The sequence below is a fragment of the Sebastes fasciatus genome, chromosome 22, assembly GCF_043250625.1.
Source record: "Sebastes fasciatus isolate fSebFas1 chromosome 22, fSebFas1.pri, whole genome shotgun sequence".
In the NCBI taxonomy this organism is placed as follows: domain Eukaryota; kingdom Metazoa; phylum Chordata; class Actinopteri; order Perciformes; family Sebastidae; genus Sebastes; species Sebastes fasciatus.
In genome coordinates, this window is record NC_133816.1 from 23,501,580 (window position 1) to 23,524,905 (window position 23,326).

Consider the following 23,326-nt stretch of genomic DNA (forward strand, 5'->3'; position numbering starts at 1 on the left):
AATTAGTAAACACTATTAATTATCATTTCATTGTTTGTTAACAGTAAAATAACAATTAACTAAGTTTAACTAACTATTGATTGATAAATTATGGTTATTATACAGTGTTAAAACATCCAAATAACGACTGTTGAGGACATTTCATTGAACTTATTATAAAGATTTTATGGTTCATATTGTCAGCTGTACATAAACTGTAATATTAGAAGAAATCGATTCTGTATCAGCGTCAGTCTCACCTATAGTGAACTGAAGAATAGATGACGCTCTCTTCTGGTCGACGTGACTTGGTACCTGTTTGGGAAACAAATACGATTTTATTCACAAATTACTGAATATTTAAGTGTTGTTATTCTTATTATTTTACAACTTTCTATGAAGCATTCTTTAGGTTGTGAGGCACACAGTTTCCATTAACCCTCTGAGACCCACAATAGAGCCGTTTTAGTCTTTTTTAGGGGAGTCCAGGGGGTCTTTAGGGGGAGATAGCAGGTCAACAGTAGATGTCACATAGAAGTGGTGTACATCATCTGAAAGCTGAGAACCTGAAGATTAATTTGAGATGCAGCTCAGCGCTATGTGTCAAGTTCTTCTAGTCATAAATCAGAAATAAACATGAATTAACTAATTCATTATTTAAAATAAATAAAATAAGTTGTTGCAGCAATTTTTGGGTTGATACCATTTGTTATACAGATTTGGTGCTAAATTTAACCATTTTTTATCACTCCAGAATTTATAAAAATGATCAATAATCCCTCCAAAATACCACATTAAGACACAGAGACCCAAACATTTTTTGACATTTGGAGATTTCAGCGATTGGATGGCGAGCACTTGTGTTGTGTAAACAACCTCTAAATGCTCTAGGTCTCTAGTTTGATCCAACCATCCTCTGAATGCTCTAGGTCTCTAGTTTGTGCCTGTAAAGTTTCATGAAGCTGTGATTATCCTAGAGGTCACCTCAGGTCATTGTATACAGCGACGTCAGGTCTCACTACAATGAAATGTCTCTTATGGGGACTAACATCATCACGCATGAATACAGTTGGGCTCATTAGATCCACAAGAGGCTCAGCTTTACGGTGAGACCCAATCTATGTAATTTTAAGACTGTTTAGCGACCCCAGTATGCAGAAATATTCAAACACACCATTTTTAGAATAGGAGACAATAAAAAAACTGCATGTGATTATATTTATTATAATAAAGTGAGCATGTCTGTAAAGGGGAGACTCATGGGTACCCATAGAACCCAATTTTTTCCCCATATCTTAAGGTCAGAGGTCAAGGGACCCCTTTGAAAATGGCCATGCCAAAACTGAACCTACTAGAGCCTCTGAAAGACAGTCAAGTCGGCGGGTCTCAGAGGGTTAAAGGTGTATGATACATAGTGACTCATTCAAACCTCATAGCTTCTTGTACTGTTGACCATATTAAACTTGGGGATGGGGCCCTTTGTTTCAGTCTGTGGTTTCCCCGTGTGGTTTAAAACTGAGAGGATCAAATTATCACCTGCATCACAGTCTTCTGCAGACATATCTGAAAATAATTCATTGAAGTAGGTGTAGTATTTCAGTCGGGTGTTAAATGTGTCGCCTCTCAAAACTGATGTGACACAAAACCACAACTGCTGCAGCGAGAAAGCTGCTTCAAAACCTACTCATTCATTTATAATTGCATTTTATATTACTTGAGACAAAACATGTTGCATGACAGACTTGCTATAGTCTTATTATGCAAGGAAGTAAATACCAGTTAACAGTGAAGCAGAAGTAACATAATATAAACTACCTTTCTTCTTCTTCTTTTGGCTTCTAACAGCAGCATAAGTCACACGGTCTGGATCACCTGCACGGTCACCACCTGACACTGAAACATAAAAACACACGCTGTTTAGTTTAATCATAATTAGGGGTGTTAAATATATTGTACACATGCATCTATAACATTATACTTAAAACTGCATTTCTAACTAAAAGCTGTAATATAATGTACCTTTCTCCTTCCTTTGCTTTTTGACAACAGCACGTGTTGCGTGGTGTGGATCAACTCTGTCCTCTACTGAGACAGAAACATAGAAAAGAGAAAACACATATTTGCTGTTTTATTTAAAAAAGCATGACAATAATGCCTAAATAAGCAGCACATGTAAAGCAAAGACAGGCAGAAAGCTTTACACAATAAATGCATGGAAAGAAATCTGACCTAAATATTAAAACAGCTTGAGGTCATCGGGGGGGTTTCATCGCTCTGTCGGGGTGTATTTCACAACAATGACCAGCTCGTTCTACATTATGTCTTACGTGGTTGGTGTTTCTCACCTGTGTGATCTCCAGGTGAGTGAGATGTTTGTTTCCCGGACGACAAACAGACCGATACTGGAGGACAGAAAAGATAAAATGTCATCAATAGAAAAAAACAGGAGAAGAAGAATAAGAAAAAGATGAAGAGCAGAAGAGGTAGAAGTAGGGAGGAGAGATGTGAAAAAGAACCATCATAAAGTCATTTAATGTAGTTTGTAGGAGACAGTGTTGCTGTACCTCTGAGAAGTAGTCCCATCAGCAACAGCAGCAGAGCCACCACTAAAACACCGACACCAACCCACAGCAGGTAGGGGGGATCAGGAGAGAGACCGAGGGGAGGATCAGTGTCTTCGTCGGCTGCTGGAGAGAAAATATTAAACATGCTTTCATCATCTATCTTCAACCCGGAGGGAAAAAGAAAACATGCGTGCACAAAAAAGCAAAAACAAATCACCATTATCTAGTTTTGAAACAGCCAGCCAGCTCTGTGGTGAGTCTCCGGCTCCAGAGATGCTGCACTTGTAGAATCCTTCATCAGACTTGGAAACATTTTGGATCATCAAGTTGTTTTCATACCGGGTCCCGAGGCGGGAACCATCTTTGTAGAAATCAGCAATGTGTTTTGACTGAGTTTTCTTCTTTCTACAGTGAAGAGTCACGTCGTATCCCTCCACCACGGGACGGGCGGGAACTTCCAGGATCACAGAACCAGCTGGTAGAAAGATATCTTATGTTTAACATTATTTAACATGTTGTACTATGTGTAGAACAAGGATAACACGGTCCATTCCATTACAATATATCGTTGCATGTTATTATTTATTCATTTTCACTTTTCTAGCTGGAAGCGCTTTGCGGGGAAAATAATAAAACAAGTGCAATAAAAATAGTGAGATCTTATAACATAAAGATCATGAACTTTATTTTTTTCGTATTTTAAAACAAAAAAAAATAACAAATATTTGCTTTTTCTGTACTTAATGTTAAATATTGTATATGTGTGAAGTATTCATTCTTTTAGTTTGAGTCTTGGACTGTTTTTCTATCCTCCTAAACACAATATATTGTGTGTCACTCAGGAGTGAATATTGTGTGCATCACATAATCTGAATGTATAACTTGTTAAACATACCAGTGACGGTGATGTTGACAGCAGCACTTGTGTTGCCTCCTTCATTTTCACACCAGAACTCCCCACTGTGTCTCTCAAAGGTGGGATGAATGGTGCAGGATGCTGCTGAGGAGTTCCAGTAAGAGTTTGATGGACTTTCGTGGAGCTTCGTCATCACTCTCCACTCAGTCAATCCACCGAACTCTTCACAGTCCACACGGACGGTCTCATATTCAAAAAACTGCAGTCTGTCTGGACGAACACGAGGAAAAGCTGCAGACAGAGACACAGAGAGAGCAAATCAAATTAAATATTCAGCATGCATTTACAGAAACATGATGATTCTGTAACTATGGCAATTTTTTAAGTCCCAGCAGTGAAACATGGTGACACTCAAGATCTTCTTCTTCTCAACATACAGCTCAGTAACATTTAAACAATAACTTCATATTACTGTTGAATTCATGTAGATTAGATGCTAAGAGTCAAAGCTAACAAAACTCACCTCGCTAGCTGACATTTATCTGACATATTAGCAAAAATGTCCGCAACATGTCAAGACATTAGAATTGCAATATCTGTCATAAAACACAACTTATTTGGTGTCATGAAATTCCCTATTTTTAAAAATATGTTTTTATATCAATATTTATGATGCACAAAGGTTGATAAAAGTTAATTCATTTTTTATAAAACATAAATAATAATAATAATAATAATAGTAATAATAATAATATTGAATAAATTAATTAATAAAAATATTATAGAAATTATTAAATCAAAATGTATAAAATCAACATTGTTGCAGTAAGTATTTGGAGCAAGGGATGAAAACCTTAAAAAAAAAACATGTTACAGATTAAATTCTTAACCACTTCATGTCATCTTGTGTACCTGTTTACATACTCTGATGGTTACAATTTTAAATTCATAGAAGTTGACTTTTTTATTTTTATTTGGGAGAGTCTAAAGTGACCGTAGTTACAGAAAGTCTAGCAGCTTCTGTCGGCAAATTAATAAAGTGAAACTTACCAGTTTTCTGAGCCAAGTAACCGTGGTTAACAACCAGCAGGACCAACACCTCCACCACTGGAGAGACAAAAAGAGAGCTGTACTTCACACAGTGAACATATTTATCAGCAGAGAGAGTTAGGCAAAGTGTCAGTACTCACTCAGTCTGATGCAGAGAGCTGTGACCTCCATGACGTCTTGCTGCTGACTGTCTGAGCATCACATAGCTGAGACATGATGTAGGTCAGAACCTTCTCTTCCTGATTCAATCACTTCTGGTTTGAATTATAGATCTGGAAATATCTCTATGTGAGACAGAGCTGCTACGGTATAGTGCAGATAATAATCTCACTGGTTTGGATCCAAAAAAAGAAGTGTGCAACACGAGTTCATGCGTGCTAAAGATAAAGGTGATCGACCTTAAATATAAGTAGAGAAGGTGGTTCACCATCACAGCGTCAGCAGTAATATATTAATAACATGAAGCTGCACCAGCATTACGGGCTTTAATCGAGAGCCTCCTTTCATTCTACCATTGTGCTCAGTATAAAATCAATAAAAACACAACTCAATTGTATAATTTTGACTCCAAATGGAGTAGTTTTATTATAATAATGAAATATGATCAAGTAGATAATAACAAATAAGATCAATAACAATGTAAATAAGATCCAAAGTCAAGTATGTACATTCAATATAAAAATGTTAAAAAGTAAAATACAATTTCTCCTTTGTTGATTTTGAAACTAAAATATTGAAATCATTGTTTGGACTAAATACACTTTGAGTTTAAAAATGATATCTTATATTCCTCCTCTACCTTCGCTGCTTTTACTCTCTCCCCCTTTTCTCTTTTCTTTTTCTCAAGTTCCCTCTCTCCACCTCTATTCTCTCCTTTTTTCCCCTTTTCTCCATTTCCCTCTCTCATCCGTCTCCTTTTCCCGCGATCTTCTTTCCTCTCTCGATCCGTCACCTGACTTTTCCCTGTATAACTCCATCTTGCTATGCTTGCAACACCCACACAACTGCTACCTCATTGTATTTTGGTGTTCAAGATGTGATGCATGCTAGTATACAATTAAGTGCTAAGTCTGGGACAGTTGTGGGTGTCAACAGTTCCCATTAATTTAGCCTCAATCAAATCCTTTGGAACGAGGCCATGTGTTTTGATAAACAAAAACAAAAAAAGTTTTGAATATAGATGTTGCATCTGTAATTATGTATGCATTTGATGGGTAGTCATTGGTCCTGATTGATGCATTTGCACAGCTACTTAACCGTTGCAGTACGCAATCCTTATTCCACTAAATTAACTCAACTGAAATGAAGTGGGTAGTATGTACAGATTTAATTTACTCCATCTTGTATTAAAGTTGACAGAGAATTCAAAGTTGTTACAATGTGAAATTATAAGTTACTGCAACTTATTTTGAAAATGATGATTGAAAGTTGAACAAACTCAAAAGCAAAACTTAATGTTGAATTGCCTAACTTAAAATTTTGCTGAAGTTTGTTGCCTTGAGTTTTCCCAACTTTTTCCTTTTTTTCTACAGTGTACAACAGGCCGATGAGTTTCCTGGCTTCTCTTGATCAGCAGTAGAGTTTCAGGCTTTGTAAATCAACACACGGCTTGATGTGTTAACACGTCTGTATACAGCGACAGTAGACAGCAACATGGAGTCCCTCCTCAGTGGTTCACCTGAGAAAGAAAAAAAGAGTGGAGCAAATGAACAGAAAAAGGAAACTCTCTGAGGAACATTGATCGATTCAAAATGTGTCAGAAGACTTCTATATAATCAGACTTCTTTTAGCAACCAGAGGAGTCGCCCCCTGCTGGCTGTTAGAGAGAATGCAGGTTTAAGGCACTTCAGCATTGGCTTCACTTCAGCAGGTTGATCACTGGTTGCAACACAGCTTAGCTAGTTAGCCAGCAGGGTTGGCAGCATGAGCAGCGACGATAAGATGAATAAATACATACAAAAAGGTCGTTTCTGTGTACTGTGTTCAACAACAAGTGTGTGTGTGTGTGTGTGTGTGTGTGTGTGTGTGTGTGTGTGTGTGTGTGTGTGTGTGTGTGTGTGTGTGTGTGTGTGTGTTTACTTTTTTGGTTGCTCTTCCGTGTGCTGGTGACATCAGTGTACAATACAACCGACAGATCCATTTGACCTGCAGCACAAGACGTGTTACTGTTACCCAGCTGGGTTTCACAATTTAAATTCAGTTACTTCTAGGATAATTCTTCCTCATGTTTCCATTTCTTCAAGTACCAATCATCTCAGCTCATAACAAATAGGCTTTGAATGAATTTTCCAAAATTATTTTTCCACAACAGCCTCAATACTGTGACTCAAATCTGCGATTTCCTCAATATGCTTCAACAGAAGGGAAGCTTTTTTAGTTTTATCTTGTTGTTTGGATCAGTGGAGACAATCATAATCTGGTAATCTCCACAAAACACACTGTCAACATCTTTCATAGGTCAGATTAGTTCAGATTAGTCACATCACTGATGTCAGTGACAGGTCAAACAAGTAACAGCAGACATTTCAAAGACATACTGTAACACTGTAGCCAACTCTGTCTCCTACAAAATTACGTTCCCAAACTGCTAAACTATAGTCGCAGTTTTAAACTGTTTCAAATATGTGGTTAAAACAAAACTAAAACTACTTGGTTATGTTTAGTAAAGCCTCATGGGGTGTGTGTGTGTAATAAGTGTGATAATGTAGAGCTGGCGGGTCATTGTTGTTAAATAATCCCCTTCAGGTCGAGGTGCGGCATCGCCCTGTCGGGGTTTATTTCACAACAATGACCGGCTCGCTCTACATTATGTCTTACATGGTTGGTGTTTCTCACCTGTGTGATCTCCGGGTGAGTGAGATGTTTGTTTCCCGGACGACAAACAGACCGATACTGGAGGACAGAAAAGATAAAATGTCATCAATAGAAAAAAACAGGAGAAGAAGAAGAACTCAGTAGTTTAGAGGATAAGATGAAGAGCAGAGGAGGTAGAAGCAGGGAGGAGAGACGTGAAAAGAAAGAACCACCATAAAGTAATTTAATGTAGTTTGTAGGAGACAGTGCTGCTGTACCTCTGTGTTTCCTACAGAGAGGTAGTCCCATCACCAACAGCAGCAGAGCCACCACTAAAACACCGACACCAACCCACAGCAGGGAGGGGGGATCAGGAGAGAGACCATGGGGACGATCAGTGTCTTCGTCGGCTGCTGTAGAGAAAATATTAAACATGCTTTCATCATCTATCTTCAACCCGGAGAGAAAAAGAAAACATGCGTGCACAAAAAAGCAAAAATAAATCACCATTATCTAGTTTTGAAACAGCCAGCCAGCTCTGTGGTGAGTCTCCGGCTCCAGAGATGCTGCACTTGTAGAATCCTTCATCAGACTTGGAAACATTTTGGATCATCAAGTTGTCTTCATACCGGGTCCCGAGGCGGGAACCATCTTTGTAGAAATCAGCAATGTGTTTTGACTGAGTTTTATTCTTTCTACAGTGAAGAGTCACGTCGTATCCCTCCACCACGGGACGGGCGGGAACTTCCAGGATCACAGAACCAGCTGGTAGAAAGATATTTTATGTTTAACATTATTTAACATGTTGTACTATGTGTAGAACAAGGATAACACGGTCCATTCCATTACAATATATCGTTGCATGTTATTATTTATTCATTTTGACTTTTCTAGCTGGAAGCGCTTTGCGGGGAAAATAATAAAACAAGTGCAATAAAAATAGTGAGATCTTATAACATAAAGATCATGAACTTTATTTTTTTCGTATTTTAAAACAAAAAAAAAATAACAAATATTTGCTTTTTCTGTACTTAATGTTAAATATTGTATATGTGTGAAGTATTCATTCTTTTATTTTGAGTCTTGGACTGTTTTTCTATCCTCCTAAACACAATATATTGTGTGTCACTCAGGAGTGAATATTGTATGCATCACATAATCTGAATGTATAACTTGTTAAACATACCAGTGACGGCGATGTTGACAGCAGCACTTGTGTTGCCTCCTTCATTTTCACACCAGAACTCCCCACTGTGTCTCTCAAAGGTGGGATGAATGGTGCAGGATGCTGCTGAGGAGTTCCAGTAAGAGTTTGATGGACTTTCGTGGAGCTTCGTCATCACTCTCCACTCAGTCAATCCACCGAACTCTTCACAGTCCACACGGACGGTCTCATATTCAAAAAACTGCAGTCTGTCTGGATGAACACGAGGAAAAGCTGCAGACAGAGACACAGAGAGAGCAAATCAAATTAAATATTCAGCATGCATTTACAGAAACATGATGATTCTGCAATGACGGGCAGTTTCTACAGTCCCAGCAGTGAAACATGGTGACACTCAAGATCCTCTTCTTCTCAACATACAAATGAGTAACATTTAAACAATAACTTAATAGTACTGTTGAATTCATGTAGATTAGATGCTAAGAGTCAAAGCTAACAAAGCTGACATTTATCGGCAATATTAGCAAAAATGTCCGCAACATGTCAAGACGTTAGAATTGCAATATCTGTCATAAAACACAACTTATTTGGTGTCATGAAATTCCCTATTTTTAAAAATATGTTTTTATATCAATATTTATGATGCACAAAGGTTGATAAAAGTTAATTCATTTTTTATAAAACATAAATAATAATAATAATAATAATAATATTGAATAAATTAATTAATAAAAATATTATAGAAATTATTAAATCAAAATGTATAAAATCAACATTGTTGCAGTAAGTATTTGGAGCAAGGGATGAAAACCTTAAAAAAAAAACATGTTACAGATTAAATTCTTAACCACGTCATGTCATCTTGTGTACCTGTTTACATACTCTGATGGTTAACATTTTAAATTCATAGAAGTTGACTTTTTTATTTTTATTTGGGAGAGTCTAAAGTGACCGTAGTTACAGAAAGTTTAGCAGCATGTGTCGGCTAATTAATAAAGTGGAACTTACCAGTTTTCTGAGCCAAGTAACCGTGATTAACAACCAGCAGGACCAACACCTCCACCACTGGAGAGATAAAAAGAGAGTTGTACTTCACACAGTGAACATATTTATCAGCAGAGAGAGTTAGGCAAAGTGTCAGTACTCACTCAGTCTGATGCAGAGAGCTGTGACCTCCATGACGTCTTGCTGCTGACTGTCTGAGCATCACACAGCTGAGACATGATGTAGGTCAGAACCTCCTCTTCCTGTTTCAATCACTTCTGGTTTAAATTGTAGATCTGGAAATATCTCTATGTGAGACAGAGCTGCTGTATAGTGCAGATAATAATCTCACTGGTTTGGATCCAAAAAAAGAAGTGTGCAACACGAGTTCATGTGTGCTAAAGATAAAGGTGATCGACCTTAAATATAAGTAGAGAAGGTGGTTCACCATCACAGCGTCAGCAGTAATATATTAATAACATGAAGCTGCACCAGCGTTACGGGCTTTAATGGAGAGCCTCCTTTCATTCTTCCATTGTGCTCAGTATAAAATCAATAAAAACACAACTCAATTGTATAATTTTGACTCCAAATGGAGTAGTTTTATTGATGCATTTGCACAGCTACTTAACTGTTGAGGTGCGCATTACTCTAATTTATTACACTAAATTAACTCAACTGAAAGGAAGTGGGTAGTAGGTACAGATTTAAATTACTCTAACTCGTATTAAAGTAGACGGAGAATTCAAAGTTGTTACAATGTGAAATTATAAATTGCTGCAACTTATGTTGAACATGTAGGGACCCACCAATTTGACTGGTGGCAATTGACCACATGAATTCAGTAACATGATCCTTGACCCATGGACTCAGCTCAGCTCAGTAGCCATTGGCTGAGGACTCAGCTCAGTAGCCATTGGCTACTGTAGCATTCACACATAGGTGTGAAATTCACCCAGGACAAGACCAGAGGAATCTCTTTGTTCTTCCTCTTTCTGCTCTTTCTGCTCTTTCTTCTCACCTCTCGTGACCTGTGGAGGTGAGCTGCTGCTCTCCAGACCAGAAGCTGCAAAGCAGCTCTGCTCTGATCTATGGCCTGTTAGGAAACAGAGCAACACAAGGATCTTCTAAGCAGAGGACGCGAGAGCCTGTCTTTTTACCTACTAACTTCAAGCAACAACCGCAAGGAAGTTAGCACCAAGCTATCAAGCTGCTGGGAAGAAGTATTGTAGCTATCAGCTTCCTCCAATCTGCACAACTTGATTTGAGCTCAGCACAGACAACATCTTTGACTTGGAACCACAACTTCAACACATGGAATTACAAACCCTTTAAGGTTCCAGTACCAATCATCTCAGCTCATAACAAATAGGCTTTTAATTGAATTTTCCAAAATTATTTTTCCACAACTACCTCAATGCTGTGACCCACATCTGCGATTTCATCAATATGCTTCAACAGAAGAGAAGCATTTTTTGTTTTGTCCTGTTGTTTGGATCAGTGGAGAAAAAACACATTTTTAATACGTAAACCCGATATTCTCAATCTAAATGAATGAATAAACAGAGATAGGTGATCAGAGAGGAGAGAGGACGGGAGATGGAGAGACAGAGACATGTGATGAGAGAGGAGAGAGGACGGGAGATGGAGAGACAGAGACATGTGATCAGAGAGGAGAGAGGACGGGAGATGGAGAGACAGAGACATGTGATCAGAGAGGAGAGAGGACGGGAGAAGGAGAGACAGAGACAGGTGATCAGAGAGGAGAGAGGACGGGAGATGGAGAGACAGAGACATGTGATGAGAGAGGAGAGAGGACGGGAGATGGAGAGACAGAGACATGTGATCAGAGAGGAGAGAGGACGGGAGATGGAGAGACAGAGACATGTGATCAGAGAGGAGAGAGGACGGGAGAAGGAGAGACAGAGACATGTGATCAGAGAGGAGAGAGGACGGGAGATGGAGAGACAGAGACATGTGATGAGAGAGGAGAGAGGACGGGAGATGGAGAGACAGAGACATGTGATGAGAGAGGAGAGAGGACGGGAGATGGAGAGACAGAGACATGTGATCAGAGAGGAGAGAGGACGGGAGAAGGAGAGACAGTCAGCTGCAGCTGGACTCAGTGTCTGTCGGTAGACTCTTTCAGGTCCACTAGCCAGCGCTGCAGTAACTAACACTGATCTCCGTTTCAGCGTCAGTTTATGAAAAGGACTGTTTTGTTCTTGGTTTTAACATTTTAAAACTCATCTTCACATCCAGGAACAATACAATAGTGTCTGTTTACAGGTGAGAAAAGTGCACAAGTACCAAATACATTCATGTTAAGTTTATTTCTATTTGTGGTGCCATGTTTTTTTATGTTTAGAGAGTCATTTATGTTATAAAATAAAGCAGCTAACTAGCTATCTGAAATAGCTCCTCTAGACAGGATGAGCATGCTATGTATGTCATGTTGTCCCAGATGGTCTAGTGGTCAGGAGGTGGTCTGGGTTTAATTCCTGGTGTGGGAACAGTTTTTATAATTAATTTATCCATTAATGAACATCAAATTTGCATCTTAATTGAAAACTTCAGGTCCTTTAAGATACAAATGAAAGTTTAATTACCTTTAATGTCATTTTGTACATTTTCATATTAAAAAATAAAATAATAAATGTTTGCCCATCAAGCTACCTAGCTTACTAAGCTCAACACCCTGGACTCACATTGACTTACCTGTTCTCTGATTCCTCCTCGTTGGTAGATAGTGGAAATTCGGAAATTGATGGAAATTCGCAAGTTGATGGAAATTCGTAAATTCGCAAGTTGAAATCGACGCGAAATCGCAACGCATGACGTTTGTGAAGCGGAGAAATGAACACATACACACATTTATCACATTCACTGCAGTGTGGCTTACCTGTGGCGGGGATCGAACCCGTGATGGAACTCCTGGAGCGTTGGCGGTCGGCGTCCTTATCCACTGGACCGTCTCTGTCGCCGATTATCACAAAGAAGCAGAGAGAGAAAGAAGATGAGACTGAAGTTCACCTTCATCAACCTGCAGATAAAGACATTTTACAGACTGAAACCTGTGGACACTGAATCATGTTCATACTGAGACGTGTTCACACTGACAGACTGTCAACGTCTATTTCTGCTCTGTGAGAGTCACTTCTCCCGTCAGAGTCCTGATAGTTCAGCTGGTAGAGAGTCTGCTCCACAGTCTGAAGGTTGTGGGCTCAAATCTCTCCAGAGCTCTTTGTGTTTTCCTCTCAGAGGGATGTTTTGTGTAAAGCCTGTCTTGAATGAGCCTCAGGAATCTGTCTAAAAACAGAATAATATTATTTATTTACCCATAAACACAACTTTGTGTGAAGCCTTGAATATGACTGAACAATGAAAGAGTCTTGAAGCTAATTGGCAGCTGAATGGTTACATGACTTGACTCAGAGCTGCAAGGTTGGTGGTTTGATTCCAGCTCGGGACCTTTGTAGCATGTGCTTCTTTTTATTTAATGGAAGAAAAGTTAAACATGTTTTTTATGCTTTTCTTATCATTTTAAATGCATGCGAGAGAGAGACAGGTGATCAGAGACGGGAGAGGACGGGATGACATATAGATGATATAGATGACATATACATCTATAAATAGGTTATAGTATAATAAATATATATATATATATATACATTATATAAACCATGTAGCTGTAGTTTCCCTCCTGACCTCCAGGTGGAGACTTTCTGTCACTTTAAACTGAAAAACCAGACCGGAAGTACTTGTAACCGGAAGTGTGGTTGTCGGGCTGATGGCGGGAGAGTTGTTGTTGTTAGCTGAAGATCTTTGATCCGTCTGGAGCTCGAGCTGCAGGTGAACCTTCACACACCCAGGTAAACCCTTTAACAAGCTTCCTCTGAGCCGGAAGTCCAAGAGGAGAAGAAGAGAAGAAGAATATGAACCGAGTTAAACCCGAAAACAGAGAGTTAGCTCCATGCTAACAAGCTAACAGCTAGTTAGCTCCATGCTAACAAGCTAACAGCTAGTTAGCTCCATGCTAACAAGCTAACAGCTAGTTAGCTCCATGCTAACAAGCTAACAGCTAGTTAGCTCCATGCTAACAAGCTAACAGCTAGTTAGCCTGTTAGCTTCTGCTGCTGTGTGGCTCACTGCTAGCGTTAGCATTAGCTCTCTCTAATGTGTGCTCCTGTTCTCTGATTGAACAGACCAGGACCAGGACCAGCACCAGCACCAGCACCAGCACCAGGACCAGGACCAGGACCAGCACCAGGACCAGCACCAGGACCAGGACCAGCACCAGGACCAGCACCAGCACCAGGACCAGCACCAGGACCAGGAGCCCGGTTCAGAAAGCAGCTTTAACAAACTGTGAGATGGAAAAGGTTTCGGCTCCAGAACAGCTGATCAGAGTTTGTTCCATCAAATGTGAGGATGAAAACAGCCTTCATCATCAATGGAGCTCCGATACTACGATTCACCATGGCAACAGGTAACTAAGAGACACAGCCTCCATCTGGATCCACTTAGAGATGGTAATGCACGGATACGCTGACTGTGTGATAGACTGTAGTCTACATTACATTAAATAGAGTTATTCAGCTTTAATGTGACTGTATTAGACTGTAGTCTACATTACATTAAATAGAGTTATTCAGCTTTAGTGTGACTGTATTAGACTGAAGTCTACATTACATTAAGCTGCTCTAACAGACTGACAGCTGTCTGTGTTCACAGTCAGTGTTATAAAGAAGAAGGACATGCAGAGGTTTGGTTCTGAGCTGAGAGACACTTGATGCTGTGTGATATCTGAATGTTCAAAGAAATGACTGACGGCACATAAAAGAGTCACTTTAGACAGTCCAGAGTAACAAACTGATATCTGACACACAGTAAACCTTCCATACGGACTGAACCAATGAGGAAATAAAACACTCATCACACTTTCTGAAACAGAGACCAGGACCAGGACCAGGACCTGGACCAGGACCAGGAGCACTACAAGAGCGAGCCGGAGGAGGAGCAGCAGAACCCGGACCAGCGGAGCAACAAGGTCCCCAGAAGACCAGCAGCAGGCTCGTCCTCTGATCCCACCGATGTTCAGGTCAGTGTTCATGACTTCATGGCTTCATAACGACACCAAGAAGAGGAGAAAACAGCTCCAACTGTTCATCAATATCTACTGAGGTGGCGGGGTGGGGGGGTGGGCAGAATGGATCTATCTGCTTCATCTGAGTCTCTGTGGAGGTAGAAAGAAGTTACCGCTTTTATTGTGGTAGTCTGAGTAACGTGACGTCATATCCGTTCCGTATCCGTCAACCAAAACAAACCTCAGAGAGTGTAAAACGTTGGAGGGTCGTCGTGGATTCGACCTGCACCTTCCCATGTTAAATCCAGCGTGGTAAACACTACACATCCAGTAAAGGATGGAAACACTTTGGGTTTCACACATTGACAGGAAAAGCAGAGCTAGACAGAGCAGAGCTAAAGCTGCATGCTAACTCTGTCACGGACAGGAAACGTTATCGTATCTGAAAAATTTCCGAAAATAATCGAAAAATGTCCAAAAAAAAGATGTCCGAAAAAATTTCCAAAACAAGTCTGAAAAACATTCTGAAAAAATGTCCAAAAAATGTTGAAAGAATTCAGAACAAAAGTCAAAAATTGTCCAAAAAATGTATTTTTAAAAAATTGTCTGAGAAAACTTTGAAAAAATGTGGAAAGATTTCAGAAAAAACAGTCAGAAAAATGTCCGACAAATGTCCCGAAAATATCCAAAAAATGTCCGATGTTGAGCCCTGCATGACGCAATTTTTTTTTTGCCTAAAATGTCTCTTTTGATAGTAAAGCTTTCTGACCCCTGGGCTAAACAAACACATAGCTAATGTTAGCTAGCGTTAGCCAGCGCATCTGATTGGCTACGGATGATTTCCTGTTGAAAAAAATGCATTTGTGGGTCGTGCACGTCGGGAATCTCATAAAACCCACACAGATGAACACAGTGAAGTTCACACATGACAGCAGTTTGTTTATAAATGTAACAACATCCAAATGTGTTTTTGATCAAATACTTTTAAGTACATATATTTGTGGATTTCTATTACATTTATTTAAAACAAGACATATTTTTGTGTGTGTCAGAAATATATTTGTGAACCTTAGTTTTTTATGTGGATTGTTTTTTTTACATTTATATATAACGATAACTGTGTTTGTGTGCATTGAAAAATATTTTTGTGGAGAGAGTCATTTATATATAAATCACCAGATACATGTGTGACTCCTTTGTGCATTCATTAATATTGAGACTGATCTGAGCCCATAAAAAGCAGCTAACAGAGAGAGAATAGCAGAAATCAGAATCAGGTTTACACATACAAGGAATTAGCCTTATTGTTTTTGGTGCATAACAATAAACAGAGAAATAAAAAAACACAGAAGCATGCACTGTGCTGGTAAAGCCAAGACACAACTATAGAATAGAAGAAATACAATAAGGACATCAAAATACTTCTATCTGTAATAACTATACATGAGTTTTAAAATGAAAGAGTTCAACAGTTTTGTGTATGAATCACAGTATGAATGCATACTTTTTTACTCGGCTATACAGGAAATGAGGTCTCTACCTCAATGTGTTTCTTGTTTGAATGAATGACTGACTTAGTGCGCGGTATGGGTTAATCTTCAACTATACTGGGTTTTACATTTCCCATAATGCAACTCTATAATGGGGATGTCGCCTGATAATTAATAAATTAACTGCATGATTGTCCATAGTTAATCTCAATTAATCACAAATTAATCTCACATTTTTTATTACTTCAAAATGCACCTTAAAGGGAGATTTGTCAAGTTTTTTAATAATAATGATAAATAATCGTGCAGCCCTAATGTATATTGATTGTATGTTTATTGATTGTATGTTTATTGATTATATGTTTACTGATTATATGTTGATTGATTGCCCTTTTTTCACAAGACAAAGTGTCAACAATAGTCTTTCTGTATTGTTATTTTACAGGTGTTGAAGGAGTGCTCCATCCCGCTGACACGTGTCAAGATCAGCAGTGCGATGTTGGCTGCGATGGACGCCGTTGGACGCTCAGCAGCTGTTCCAAAAGGCCAAAAGGTCATCTGCAGGTTCATTTTCTTTGTTAGTTAAGGCCTTATATATATTAAAGAGTCCTCTTCTTCCTTAAATACTCTAAATTAATATTAATTAGTATGCTGTACGTTAGTGTGCTGTACGTTAGTGTGCCGTACGTTAACATGCGGGACAATTAATAATTGTGATAATTAATAAATGTCAAGGGGGCGTCTGTGGTGACCAATCAAATGTCTACAGAGGGACACGGCCCTGCAGTTGGTTGTCACAGGTGGTAGTGCATTAGTCAGACTGGAACATTGTGGGTTATGTTACACTGACATGTTTTAATGTTCTTCATGGTTCTACATAGGTCGCTCCACCATGGCATCTCACTGACTCTCTCTCTCTCTCTCTCTCTCTGTCTGCACTTCTCTTTTGCTATAGAAACGAAGAGGAAGAAAGGGACTGATTCATCAGAAAGTTCACACTGGAGAGAAACCCTACAGCTGTGATGAATGTGGAGCAGCTTTCACAGCATCAGGTCACCTGAAAATACATCAACGCATTCACACTGGAGAGAAACCCTACAGCTGTGATGACTGTGGAGCAGCTTTCACTACATCGGGTAGCCTGAAAATACATCAACGCATTCACACTGGAGAGAAACCCTACAGCTGTGATGAATGTGGAGCAGCTTTCACTACATCAGGTGTGCTGAAAAGACATCAACGCATGCACACTGGAGAGAAACCCTACAGCTGTGATGACTGTGGAGCAGCTTTCACTACATCGGGTAGCCTGAAAATACATCAACGCATTCACACTGGAGAGAAACCCTACAGCTGTGATGAATGTGGAGCAGCTTTCACTACATCAGATTACCTGAAAATACATCAACGCATTCACACTGGAGAGAAACCCTACAGCTGTGATGAATGTGGAACAGCTTTCACTCGATCAGGTCACCTGAAAACACATCAACGCATTCACACTGGAGAGAAACCGTACTGGTGTGACCAATGTGGTAAAACGTTTTCTCAGGATAGTTCCCTTAAAGTCCACCAACGCATTCACACTGGAGAGAAACCCTACAGCTGTGATGAATGCGGAGCAGCTTTCACTAAATCAGGTTACTTGAAAATACATCAACGCATTCACACTGGAGAGAAACCCTACAGCTGTGATGAATGTGGAGCAGCTTTCACTACATCAGGTTACCTGAAAATACATCAATGCATTCACACTGGAGAGAAACCCTACAGCTGTGATGAATGTGGAGCAGCTTTCACTCAATCAGGTCACCTGAAAATACATCAACGCATTCACACTGGAGAGAAACCGTACTGGTGTGACCAATGTGGTAAAACTTTTTCTCAGGATAGTTCCCTTAAAGTCCACCAACGCAGTCACACTGGAGAGAAACCCTACAGCTGTGATGAATGTGGAGCAGCTTTCACTCAATCAGGTCACCTGAAAATACATCAACGCATTCACACTGGAGAGAAACCGTACTGGTGTGACCAATGTGGTAAAACTTTTTCTCGGGGTAGTTACCTTAAATCCCACCAGCGCATTCACTCTGCATCTTTGTGAACATGTTTCAGAGCCTAGCTAGCTGTCTCCTCCGGCCTCCTCCCCATGCCCTGATAGCTGTGTTGTTATATTCAGAGCTTCTCTCCACATTGAAGTCTGACCAACAGTAACTTCATGTTCTAAACAGCATGTGTGTTGTCGTGGCTACGACTACATACTTTCTTCCTTTTATATATTTAGTTCTTTACCATCCATTAATCTGCTGAGTATTTTCTGGATGAATTGTTTGGTAAAGACCAGAAACTGTTGACTGTAGTCGACCCCCTGGGCCTGTGACCCGTAGACCCGTTCAATAATCCATCCACGAGTCGACAGCTGGAGAAAAATCAAGGAGGACATTCACATCCAACACCAGAGACCATCTATGAACAGAGACAGGGGTTACCATCTCCCCCACCGAATACAACCACCTGTTATCATGTGACTGCTGGACTAGCGTCATGTGATGAGAAGATCCCTTTTCTCCCACAGGCTGCTAAAGACTCTGATCTTTACTAAAATGTAGTTTGGATTTGTCCAAAGACAATTAATGTAGTGTATTATTATATGTGTGTGTTTGCCTTAGTTAGACTTTTATTCCACTGCCTTTAAGCCAGGAAGTGTTCCATTAAAACAGTTCCACCATCTTTGATAACACCAACGTCATGTTTAGTGCCATTCTGCATCTTTCCTTATCAAAAATACAAAATTAGAAATCATCTAACGATTGAATTGTAACAATCTTTATTAAAAGAATGAGCTTTCAGGAGCTGAAGACTGACTCTGCGTCCTCCATGATTGTGCCAGGATGCATCTTCTGCGCGGGCAGACCGACACTTTAAAATGACCTCCTATCTGAGAAACCACGCGGCTGTGTTCCTGCTCTTTGCCTTTCTGTTCTAGTCTGAAGATGTGATTCGGAACAACAAGAGGTGAAACCTCAGAATCTAGCACTAAAAACCAAGATGGAGGCCGCCCAAAACCAAAATGTCGTCTGCCAAAAAACAAAATGGCGACGGCCAAAAAACCAAGATGGAGATGACCAAAAACCAAGATGGCGACTGTTGAAAACCAAGATGGCGACGGCCAAAAACCAAGATGGCGACTGATGAAAACCAAGATGGCGACGGCCAAAAACCAAGATGGCGACTGTTGAAAACCAAGATGGCGACGGCCAAAAACCAAGATGGCGACTGTTGAAAACCAAGATGGCGAAGGCCAAAAACCAAGATGGCGACGGCCAAAAACCAAGATGGCGACTGTTGAAAACCAAGATGGCGACGGCCAAAAACCAAGATGGAGACGACTAAAAACCAAGATGGCGACGGCCAAAAACCAAGATGGCGACTGTTGAAAACCAAGATGGCGACGGCCAAAAACCAAGATGGCGACTGTTGAAAACCAAGATGGCGACGGCCAAAAACCAAGATTGCGACTGTTGAAAACCAAGATGGCGACTGTTGAAAACCAAGATGGCGACAGCCAAAAACCAAGATGGCGACTGTTGAAAACCAAGATGGCGACGGCCAAAAACCAAGATGGAGACGACCAAAAACCAAGATGGCGACGGCCAAAAACCAAGATGGCGACTGTTGAAAACCAAGATGGCGACGGCCAAAAACCAAGATGGCGACTGTTGAAAACCAAGATGGCAACGGCCAAAAATCAAGATGGCGACTGTTGAAAACCAAGATGGCGACGGCCAAAAACCAAGATGGCGACTGTTGAAAACCAAGATGGCGACTGTTGAAAACCAAGATGGCGACGGCAAAAAACCAAGATGGAGACAACTAAAAACCAAGATGGAGACGACTAAAAACCAAGATGGCGACGTACTATTCATGTGTTTAATTAGTAAAAGCCGTGGATTCAATAAAACGATGAATTAAAGGAGCTTATAGTAAAAATCTTGACCAAATGTAAAAAAGAAAAATAGACAAATTAACCCTAAAATCTTTTTTAATGTCAAATTACACGTTAACACTACTTTATTAAAACAACTGATGGGAAACACCAGGATACATTTTCCTCAGAGTAAAACTCCCTCCTTTGTGCAAAGGAACTGATTCTGTTGTTCTGGAAAGGGAAAGACGGGCCAACATTTAAATCCTGGATAACAACACTGACTGATCCCCTCCACCTAGAAAGAATCCGATACACCCTTAATGACAGACTGGAGGTATTTGAAAAGACTTGGAGACCGATGATCTCCTCTATAGGAGGGACAGACAATTAAGACGCAATAGACACATAGTCTTTAGTACCCGAGGTAGCACTGCTCAGGGATGGGAGGGTTACAGCTGTTTATGTATATACTGTATGTCGCCAATGTCTCCCTGATTTGTTTGCCTTAGGGTGTCTGTGCTTTTTGTTTTGTATTTGCTTGTCTCCATGTTGTTTGCCCTTAGTTTCTAGTTTTGTCTGTTTTTGTTGATGTATATAAAAAATGAGGCATGATAAACACCCCACAGTTTGTATCACTGACATGCACATGCTTCTTAATAAAAAATATTTGAAACAAGTTTTGATTTTATTCTCGTAATATAACAACTTTTTCTCTCAAAGTTAAGATTTCATTCTCATAACATTACGGCTTTTTCACGTAAAGTTACGACTTTATTGTGTAAATCTCAGATGTGTTTTCCCTCAACGTGGTCCTAATACTCCGTAGTACATTGTCTCTGGCCCTCACTGCATTAGACTTATATACTATATACTTAGACTATAAACTGTTACCTTCATCACAATGATCACATGTTTTGCGGCTCCAGACAGATCATTATTCTTATTTATTTTTGTGCCTAAAATGGCTCTTTTGATAGTAAAGGTTGCTGACTCCTGCTCTAGGGGACATATTTAACAAAACAAGGAGACTAAGATCACTTCTGGTCCTCGACTCTGATCCGTCCTGGTGGTTCTTCATGTGTCTCGTCACATTGTGTCACAGACAGAGCACTTGTAGGGTTTCTCCCCATCATGGACCCTCGTTTGAGTCAACAGGACCGACTTGCAGGAGAACCGTTCAGTTTCTCTTTGCTGCGGTATCTCGCGTATCGCTGCAGATTTCACACACTAAGTCCGTTTCTGGGACTCCACACGTGTCGGTATACGACCTGTGAACCCAGTTTTTGACACAAAAATAATCACATTTGTGCGGCCTCTGCTCTGCACGGACCCACTTGTGATTCCTCAGCGAAGACATTTGAGCGGACGTTGTGCCGGGCGACGTGTCCGTTGAGGCCGGCGATGGAGAGGAAAGACTTTCCGCAGATGTTACAGCTGTGTGTCTTCTGGTGACTCTGAAGATGAGCCCTCAGCTCGTCCGCAGACTCTAAATGTTCTCCGCATAGTCCACAAAGCCTCTCCGGATCGTCCACGTGACTCCAGGAGTGTTTGATCAACATGCTGGTCGACGCGTGCAGAGCTCGGCACACTTCACAGAACATCATTTGGACTAAGTCGTTATTATCGTCGGACCCGTGAGTCGTTAGTATCGTCAGACTCCTGAGTCGTTAGTATCGTCAGACCCGTGAGTCGTTAGTCTCATGAGTCGTTAGTATCGTCAGACTCGTGAGTCGTTAGTATTGTCAGACCCGTGAGTCATGTGAGTCGTTAATGTCATTTACAGGTTATAACAGAATGATCGTCCATGCTTTTATTATTATTAATAATGTATTTATTATTATTCATATTTATATTATTATATTATATTTAAGAGTCCGCTCTCATCTCAAAGCCACACTCTCACCTCGTGTTCAGCTCGGTTTGATCAGAAGTCGAGGAAGAATCCGGAAGCTCTTCCTCTCTCGCCGGGACTTCCTCTTGTGCCTGGAAGAGATCAGAATCAGATTCCCAAAGAAGACGCCGCGGTTTATAAATAAATAAATAAATGTAATGTAAAGGCTATTAAAGAATAGCATCAGAATCTAAGAATAAACCGCGGCTTCTTCTTTGGAAATGTATTTATATATTCTTGTATTAATTCCCTTATTTGTTTAATTCTCCCTTTTATTTATTTATGTATTTGTTTATATAATTTTTAAATCTATTTTTAATTTAATTTTTATTTGTTTTAATTATTTTCATTAGAAATAAATAAATAAATACATAAATAAATACACACATTTAAAAATATATTTAAAAAAAAAAAAATTCATCAATAAAATAAAAGGGGGAATTAAACAGACGTGTAAATAAATAAGGGAATTAATACAAACATAAATAAAGAAGCAAATTAAAACAGACATATCAATTTATGTCACATTTTATTAATTAATTAATGATTAAACTTATTTATAATATTATTTTTGCTACATTAAATTGCATATTTATTCATTTATAGAGTGATTTATTTTCTTATTAATTTTTTTATTTTGGCAGGTTCGGGCCTCCATACTGGCGTCGTAAAGAGTTTATGTTGGTGTCACTATATAAATATACAATATAATAATAATAATAATAATAATAATAATAATAAAAATCTAAATCAGCAGAAACAACAGATTGAGGTAAAGATTAATAACCGATTGACGACGTTTGGTCGTTGCGGAGGACAAATGAGAGCGTTAAATGAAGCACCTTCAGTCGGAAGTAGAGGGCAGAATGCCCCGTGCTCCTGCAGCTCTCCGGCGTCAGCATCTCGGCCGTGATTGGCTGGAGCCTCTTCCTCCGGTTGGTGGTGAAGACGTCGAACGGTTTGTGAGCAGCCAGCTGAGGGAAGGTGGACTTCAGCAGGTCCAGGAAGTCGGCCTCCTGCAGGCCTCGGGAACACCGGACCTCCTGCACCGGGTACTTCTTGAACACTGAAGCGGTAAAATAAGGTTTTAACTTTAAAGCGTACGTCTTCTTTCTGGATATGGGAGGGTTCTACCACGTTAAACTCACCGCTGGCGGAGAGCACCTGGATCTGGGAGTCCTCCAGGATGCGGATCTTGAGGTCTACGTGGTCCGGTGGTTCACTGGTCCGAGGTCTGCCACGCTTCCTCCTGTCAGACTGAACCGTGGGCGGCAATAACCTGAAACACCAGCAGGCTATTAAACTAATGGAGTCATTTAACCTGATACTTTACTGCAGAACAAGTACTAGTACTACACTGTAAAAATACTCTGTTACAGTACAAGTACTACACTGTAAAAATACTCTGTTACAGTACACGTACTAGTACTACACTGTAAAAACACTCTGTTACAGTACTAGTACTACACTGTAAAAACACTCTGTTACAGTACTAGTACTACACTGTAAAAACACTCTGTTACAGTACACGTACTAGTAC

General features: G+C 39.9%; 3 protein-coding genes and 1 long non-coding RNA gene across 4 annotated transcripts; 1 reads left to right on the forward strand and 3 right to left on the reverse strand.

The window, feature by feature from the left end:
* On the reverse strand, window positions 1-2,071 carry LOC141761371 (uncharacterized). Its single transcript, XR_012592555.1, has 3 exons — window positions 1,999-2,071; window positions 1,795-1,872; window positions 1-294 (listed from the first exon to the last, which is right to left on the reverse strand). It is a non-coding gene; the product is annotated as an uncharacterized LOC141761371 (long non-coding RNA).
* A 224-nt stretch (window positions 2,072-2,295) lies between these two features.
* On the reverse strand, window positions 2,296-4,640 carry LOC141761229 (Fc receptor-like protein 5). The gene is made up of 6 exons (XM_074624558.1): window positions 4,590-4,640; window positions 4,450-4,506; window positions 3,439-3,690; window positions 2,761-3,018; window positions 2,544-2,666; window positions 2,296-2,381 (listed from the first exon to the last, which is right to left on the reverse strand). Exons 1-6 carry the CDS (start codon window positions 4,618-4,620, stop codon window positions 2,296-2,298), a joined length of 807 nt encoding a protein of 268 aa, XP_074480659.1. The 5' UTR covers window positions 4,621-4,640.
* Window positions 4,641-6,845: 2,205 nt separating this feature from the next.
* Window positions 6,846-12,483, reverse strand: LOC141761231 (Fc receptor-like protein 5). The gene is made up of 9 exons (XM_074624559.1): window positions 12,476-12,483; window positions 12,294-12,367; window positions 10,413-10,487; window positions 9,416-9,472; window positions 8,429-8,680; window positions 7,750-8,007; window positions 7,521-7,655; window positions 7,285-7,341; window positions 6,846-6,865 (listed from the first exon to the last, which is right to left on the reverse strand). The coding sequence occupies exons 1-9, from the start codon at window positions 12,481-12,483 to the stop codon at window positions 6,846-6,848; spliced, it is 936 nt and encodes a 311-aa protein (XP_074480660.1).
* A 641-nt stretch (window positions 12,484-13,124) lies between these two features.
* LOC141760932 (uncharacterized) lies at window positions 13,125-20,699 on the forward strand. The gene is made up of 6 exons (XM_074624048.1): window positions 13,125-13,263; window positions 13,597-13,880; window positions 14,345-14,492; window positions 16,413-16,520; window positions 16,923-18,483; window positions 19,987-20,699. The coding sequence occupies exons 2-5, from the start codon at window positions 13,765-13,767 to the stop codon at window positions 18,069-18,071; spliced, it is 1,521 nt and encodes a 506-aa protein (XP_074480149.1). The 5' UTR covers window positions 13,125-13,263; window positions 13,597-13,764; the 3' UTR covers window positions 18,072-18,483; window positions 19,987-20,699.
* Window positions 20,700-23,326: the final 2,627 nt, after the last annotated feature.